Source organism: Pteropus vampyrus, unplaced genomic scaffold (assembly GCF_000151845.1).
Source record: "Pteropus vampyrus isolate Shadow unplaced genomic scaffold, Pvam_2.0 Scaffold180, whole genome shotgun sequence".
In the NCBI taxonomy this organism is placed as follows: Eukaryota; Metazoa; Chordata; class Mammalia; order Chiroptera; family Pteropodidae; genus Pteropus; species Pteropus vampyrus.
Window position 1 is genome coordinate 105,309 of NW_011888961.1, and position 7,552 is coordinate 112,860.

The 7,552-nt window shown below is 34.6% G+C and overlaps 1 protein-coding gene across 2 annotated transcripts in view; it reads left to right on the forward strand.

Moving 5' to 3' along the window:
• The window catches only part of MASTL (microtubule associated serine/threonine kinase like), a 32,238-nt gene extending 25,221 nt beyond the window's left edge, over positions 1 to 7,017 (forward strand). For both annotated transcript variants that reach the window (XM_011370998.2, XM_011370999.2), the window contains exons 10-12: positions 2,666 to 2,779; positions 2,867 to 2,968; positions 5,619 to 7,017. In XM_011370998.2, coding sequence (XP_011369300.1) covers positions 2,666 to 2,779; positions 2,867 to 2,968; positions 5,619 to 5,776 — 374 coding nt within the window. In that variant the 3' untranslated portion in view covers positions 5,777 to 7,017. The remainder of the gene's footprint in view (positions 1 to 2,665; positions 2,780 to 2,866; positions 2,969 to 5,618) is intronic.
• Positions 7,018 to 7,552: the final 535 nt, after the last annotated feature.

Sequence of the window (7,552 nt, forward strand, 5' to 3'; positions counted from 1 at the left end):
TAGTACATATATACAGTGGAATATTACTCAACCATAAGATGAGATGAAATACTGCCATTTGTGACAACATGGATAGAACTCGAGATAAGCATGCTAAGCGAAATAAGCCAGACAGAAAAAGTTGAAAATCACATGATATCACTTATATGTGAGATATAATCCTAAAAGCAACAAATGAGCAGAACAATCAAACAGACTCATGGACATGGACTATAAACTAGTGGTTACCAGAGGACTGTAGACTAGTGGTTACTACTGGGGTGGGAGAGGAGGGAGAAGGTAGACAGGGTAAAGGGAGTCAAATATAGGAGGTTTAGGGGAGGGCAAAGTGGGTAAAGGGGATCAAATATATGGTAGCTGAAGGAAACTGGACTTTGGGTGGTAAACAATAGAAAATACAGATGGCAAATTATAATGTACACTTGAAAATTATATAATTGTATTAACCAATGTTACCCCAATGAACTTAATTTTTTTAAAAATCCCCATTCTCTATTCCCCCAGATCCCAGGCCCCAGGGGCAGTCACTTCAACTTCTTTCGTTTCTTGTATGTAGCCCTGTATTTCCCAGCATCATGCTGACACAGCTAGGACTCTTCCATTTCCTCTGCTCTTACCCAACTCAGCTGAGTGGACTTAGAACTCTGGCTTGAGTTTCCCTTAGCTTCCTATGCATAATTTTGTTTCAGCACATTGTGTTAAAATTATCTATATTGTCTCTCCCAGAATAGGCTGTTTTCTCCTTGAGAAAAGCTCTTTATTCATTTTTATATTCCTTATATCTGGTACAATATCTGGTATCTAGTTAAACGAATGATGTGAGAATGAACTTGTAATTTTAATACAGTGTACCTAACTATTGTTTTCTTACATGCAGGATATCTGACTTTGGGTGAGTGAGCTTCTCTACAAAGTAATATGGCAAAGCACATTAAACTGAACAGTCAAAGTATAACTAGATCGCATTGCACAAAAAATTTTTTTCTCCTTTCAGTTCATTTACGAAATACAAAAATGAACTGTCTTCTGTCTTCTGAGCAGGAAGACATCCAGAGAGGTTGGTCTTCTCTGTGAAAACAAATGTAAGCATGAGGCATTTTTTATGACTTTTAAATGTAGCAGAGTGAAGATACACAGCTTTTTTATTACAACCGAGGAAATAGGCCTGAGAAGAATATTAAAATTAGCAGCTACAAAAGGGCTTGAATTTTCTAACCCATTTAATTCCATCATTATTAGGAAATAGAAAGGTATAAACAGTATCAATATACAAATTACAAAGTGAGTTTTGGATTAGAGAGCCAGTAATGCAAAACAAGTTTGTTCTGTTTCTCTGACTAATGATATAATTGCTACAATTTATCACAATATGTGATCTTATTAGACTTTGACTCGCTTATATGGGTATGTTATGACATATCTATGGAGGAATCATATATATGTTTTTGACATGAGTACATTTTGGCTAAGCCGGGAAAAGGGTCATTATTTTTAACCTACATAAATAAAATGTATGTGTTTTTCTGATTTCCCCCTACGTTTCTGTTGTTTGGTTATATTATCTAACCCATTGGAATAATTCTTTCTCAATGCTGCTTAAAAGGTCTACTAACTGAGGTGGTTTGTTTTTTTTATAGTGATTACTACAGAAATAGAAGCCTGTGGACTATTTGCATCTTGTGTTCTTGGGGAAAATGGGATTATGGGGCTTGCAGGTTAAAAGGCACTCTATATGCATGGGTTTATTTTTCCTAATAGCGGATTCCACAGTGCTTTCCGACTTGTTTTAAAATGGAATGGTGGCAGTTGCTTAATCACAATAATGAATTTTGTGAAATCGAATTTAAAGAGTAATTTCCAGGCAAATTTAGCACTAGATTAGAATCCCTATTCTAAATTTGTATTGATGGTAACTATTTTTGGACTGAAGTTAACTTTTACTTAGTAAACACTTTATTCATAGTCAGAACTAAACAAAACTGTAAATGAGATTATAAGGTCATGTTTAACCCTTTAAAACATCTTTGTATATAAATGATGCTTTCAATGAAGATACTATTTAGAAATCAGTTTTAATTATTTATTAAGACTTACCTCCTCAAGCCATAGTTTGAGTGAATATTCTTTGTCAATTTATTGCTCCATGATCTTAAAAGGAATAAAGCTATATTAAAACACTCTGTAAGACTTTCCTTAATTACCAGGCTATCCTCCAATCAGTGTAAATGTTGCTATCTCATCTCATACCTTTGTGAAACAACTGGGATATGGAGTCATCTAAACGTTATTGTTTCTCAATTTGAAATTGAGACGTACTCTACCATTTTAGAGAATAATCTTTCGATTAAATGCATTCCCCGGCTTTTTTTAGGATTTAAAACAAATAAGTATCCAGTATATCAGAGGTTATTAATAAATGACCAAAGATAGCTTTAACTTTTTTCTAGCTAGCTATGTTAATTGCTAATTTAAACTTCTTGAAAAATAGAGAAGGAAAGTAATTGCCATATTGTCTAAATGAAGGTAATCTGGCTTTTTGCACTTTATGAAGCCAGAAGGAAGTCTTAAGGAATGAGTGCGCCCAAATATACATGTTTTAATGTTTTAGCTGGTCAAACATTTGTAGAAATTGCTTGCAAGTTCAGCTACTTCTCTTAAATTCCAGGTCCTGCAGTAGACTGGTGGGCACTTGGAGTTTGCTTGTTTGAATTTCTAACCGGAATTCCCCCTTTTAATGATGAAACACCACTACAAGTATTCCAGAATATTCTCAAAAGAGGTGATTCTTTTTCTCCTTTTAAGATAAGTTCATTTATCTCTATGTATCATTTTGAGCAATGATCAGTAAGTTTATTTATATTTATAGATATCCCTTGGCCTGAAGGTGAAGAAAAGTTATCTGACAATGCTCAAAGTGCAGTGGAAATACTTTTAACCATTGATGATACAAAGAGAGCTGGAATGAAAGGTAACATTTTGTATTAATAAGTTCTTTTACCCTTGGTTAGTTTCAGGTGGTGAATGCTAATAATGAAATCAGGTTCTAGTACAATACTACAGATGACCTGACTGCTAAACTGGTTTAAAAAGAATTTGTTTATTTTTGCTATCCGAGTATCCATTGATATATTTGTCCTTATTCTACATTAAAATTGAATGTGGTCAGGTTGTGACACTCATTGAATTTTATTAATCTCAAGCGAGTACCCGAAACAGGCTTGTCAGTGTCTTTGGTTTATCAGAACCCGATAAAGTTCACCATAAACAAATATAGGAAATATTTTTCTATCAAAACTTCAATTCTGTAATTTCTTACTACTCATTTCTGATACCATTATTGATTGACAAATATATCAGGTGCCAGGTTGCCTCAAATAAGACAAATTTGGTGCATTGTGACCCATTCAATGGTTTTTCTACTGCAGGGGGCATGTTAAACTTTAGTTTTGAAACTCTAGTAAATCTCAATTATTGGCTGCCTTGAAATCCTTTTTGTAACAAAGTATATAAAGAGACAAATCAGTATTATGTCTGAAAATGTATTTCCATGTGAAGAAGGGTACATTTACAAAAATGAGCTTTAGTAATCTATCATTTACATCAGCTTCTAGATGTTTCCTCTAACAAGATCAATAGTTTATTTATTTAACAAATCTATAGAGTGACTTCTAGGTGCCAGGCAGTATTGTTATGGTCACTGGAGGTACCCTACAGATGAACCAGACTAATAATACTCCAATACTAGTAGATTTACATTCTAGTGGTAAGACAGTAAACAAATAAAACCATAACATAATGCCATCTAGTTGTAAATACTATGAAGAGAGATAATGCCAGGATACAGAGATAATGATACAGAGAAAGATTATGAGAGGATAAAAATGATGGCAGATTTTTTTTCAGATGGAGTGGTCAGGAAGACTTATGTGAAGAGTAGAATTTGAGCAAGACCTATGTAAATTGAGGATGCAGACATTTGACAACTCAGCTCTAAAAATTACTTTAGAGCAAGTTTTCTCGGTTGGGGTGATTTTGCTCTCCAAAGGACATTTAGTATAGTCTGAAGACATTTTTGGTTGTCACAACTGTTTGGAACTTCTGTAGGAAGAGGCCACGGAATCTGTTCAATATCCTACAGTACCTAGGACTGTCCCCACAACAAAGAATTATCTGGTCCCAAACATCAGTTGTGCTGAAGCTGAGAGACCACTGTTTAGAAAATGGCTAGAATGTACTGTGTTTTGCTCGGAATAAGTGGAGACCGAAGAAAAGCTACCAGTGACCTCAGATTTTTGTTTAATGAACAGTCTACATAGTGAAGCAAACAGAAGGTGTATTTCGCAGTTCAAAAACAGTTGTTTCAACAACTGTTGTTTAGTTACTCTTCACTTAGATTAGGATTCCTTTGTGAAATCAGTTTAAATAAATAGCTATGATGAGAGGGTCATGAAGCACCCCATCGCATCCAGATACCACAATTTAAGAGTTACTATGACAAGTAACTCAAAAGTAACCCATGCTCAGATAATTATTTTGAACAATTAAAAGACAAATAAATTCTCTAAATGAAAATTGTTTTTGCTAGTTTATGCCTCTTTCTAACAGTCTTACAGTTTAGGAAAAAAGGCAGTGTATAGATCTATGGACTTCCCAACCACCCTCCCCCAATACAGACACAATTCTTTCCCGTCTGTGTAGTGTTCTCCCAGTATTTTCCTTAAATTTGATTACTGCTTTTAAAAAAAACTGTTTACTGCCTTAATTGTCACTTCATTTTTTTTTGTTAACATCTTTATTGTTGCCTTACAAAATCAAGGGTTGAGGAGAGGGGAGGTTATGTCTAGCAACTGAATCATCAGAGTATGATCAAAAAAGCAAATTTCCATTTTAGTAGGTAGAGGGAAATAGGAAAGATGAGATTTTGTAAATGGAAGCAATAAAGATTGCGGATATGACCATATTGCTAGATAGTTTGTGTGTTGTGAAAATGCAAGTCAGTGAAATCAAGGTAGTCAAAGAACCGTGAAGAGAATGTGTCAGAAGTGTCATCATTGGATATGTTGAAGTCACAGTGAAGGATAAGGATGGAGCATAGGGAAGACAGCAAGAAAGAGGAGGATGAGCTTCTTACTGGAGTTATCTAGTAATAGATAGATGGTGCTATCAATAGATGGTGCTAAGGACTGCAGAGATATAAACAGGTGGCAAGGACTTAGAATGAGAAATGGGGCATTAATCACAGAAGATGAGTGGTATGTAAGCTGCATGGGAGAGTAGGAAGTAGTCCAAGCTCTCTCCTCTCATCAAGTGAGGGATTATCTGAGAAGATAAACAGGCAGTGAAAAAGATAGGCTTCTGTTAAGGCAGATCATTCACTCACTCATTTGACAAATACAGACCAGGCGCCAGTCATATGCCAAGTGATATACAAAATGACACAGTGTGTGCCGTTGTGAAGTTATGTGGTTGAACAGAGAAACAGACATTAAACAAATGTCTATGAAAGTGGCATAATAAAGTAGGCAAGATATATGTGAGACGTTTTCTTCACTCCTATAGAACAATACTTGCTTAGCTAATAGTGTCATTATATTTTTCTGTTTTATATTTTTCCAAAGAGCTGAAGCGTCATCCTCTCTTCAGTGATGTGGACTGGGACAATCAGCAGCATCAGACTATGCCTTTCATACCGCAGCCAGAGGGTGAAACAGATACGTCCTATTTTGAAGCTAGGAATAATGCTCAGCACCTGACCGTATCTGGATTTAGTCTATAGCACATAAAATTTCCCTTTAATCTAATCTTGTCTTGTAAAATGAGCTAGCGTAGTTATATACTCCTTAATACTAGATCGATCTCAGGGTGGGGGGAAAAAATCATTATTTTACTTGAATCTATGAGCTTTTAATGTATGTTACAGCTTCTACAGAGGTAAAAGGCTATTAAGAATATAGTTGGTAACTTACCTTAATCTCAGAATTGTATATAAATCTTCAAAGATTTTTTCATCTTATTTATTTTGTTACTGCACTTTATGAAAATAAATGTATCAATAAAACTAGAATGGCACTACCACTTTAGAGAAAGACGAAGCCTTGAGCCTGATTTCTTTCTCATCTGTTTACTTTGGTCCACCATTCAGTTTGGTGTTAAAATAACGCAATTATACAATTTTATTTTAATGTAACTTTTCTTTGTATATTATTGCCTGCAAAAGCTTTAGTCTCAAGGGCAGTCATTTAAGGCTGCATTTGTTACTTCAAAATGCAGCTGGAAAATTCCTTCACTCAATAATGTAACTCCTTCGGGGAATGAGGAATAAACAAAAGGCCTAAAGTTTTAGCTTACTTTCCTATGAAAACAGTTTTGCTGCCTTGACTGCTTCTGATACTTTCTCTACAATACATGTTTGTTTAAAATAGTACTGGAAAGCTTAGGTGTGATATACTGTAGCAATTTTAACTGCTTCTTCAGTTTTAACAAAAAACGTGATGGTTTACATCTTAAAATAATTTGTTTTAAAATATATGCAGCATTACCAGAGACAGCCTGATCCTTTAAAATGTTTTACTTTTGTTTAATAGATATAATTGCAACATACTTCAAATATGTTATCTGCCAACATCATTCTTTTAAATACACACATATACACTGAGGTTCAGCTTCACAGGTCATATCTTAAGTTCATTGAGACTTTCAACATAATTACCCCCTAAAAAGCAAAGTTCAAATTTAAATGTACGGTATGTAACTTTTCTGCTAGTCTATTATATACTGTTGTTCCTTTTGCACATTGGTTTTAGTGTTTTTACTTTCCATTATTATCCCAATAAGAGCCCTGCTGATGTAGTTGAGAAAGATAATACAAGTGTAAAACTGTTAGAGTGAAAGATACACCGTTATAATCAGTGCTGTATAATTGAATCCATGGTTTAATAGTTTTACTGAGCTTTCGTAATAACTGCTTAGACTTAATGCTCCTAGTAGTCACCTCTTCTAATAAAATATTCAAAATAAGTTGTTAAAACTTTGTTTAATATAAATTACATCTTTCTCTTAATTAGATAAAAGCATAGGATTATTTATTATCCTTTTATGATATTCTCAAGTAGTAGAGAGAAAGAACAATGGCCTTGGGATCAAGCACAAATGGTCGAAACCATTGCTCTGCCACTTTAAGAGACCTTGAGTAGGTAAAACTCTGAGCTGCTGATTGTTCACCTGTATAGTGTGGATTAATAATAAGGAACAAGCATGCATAAATAGATAGACAGAAAGACAGACAGACAGACAGACAAATGCCAGTTCCTTAATGGAACTGCCCAGACACCAGTCTTACCAGAGACTCAAACATTACTGAATAATTGGGGGAAATGTATAGTAAACCTATTCCCAATGTAAGAGACAGTGCCCTTAAGTATTAAAGTTAAAAGGTTTGCTGTTATAGACCTAGCATGGGCAGCTATAGTCACCTGGAATTCCACATGCTGTAATGGTGTTTACTGGGAATAAGTGATTTATTATCTAAACCTAAACTCTTTAATACGCCTGT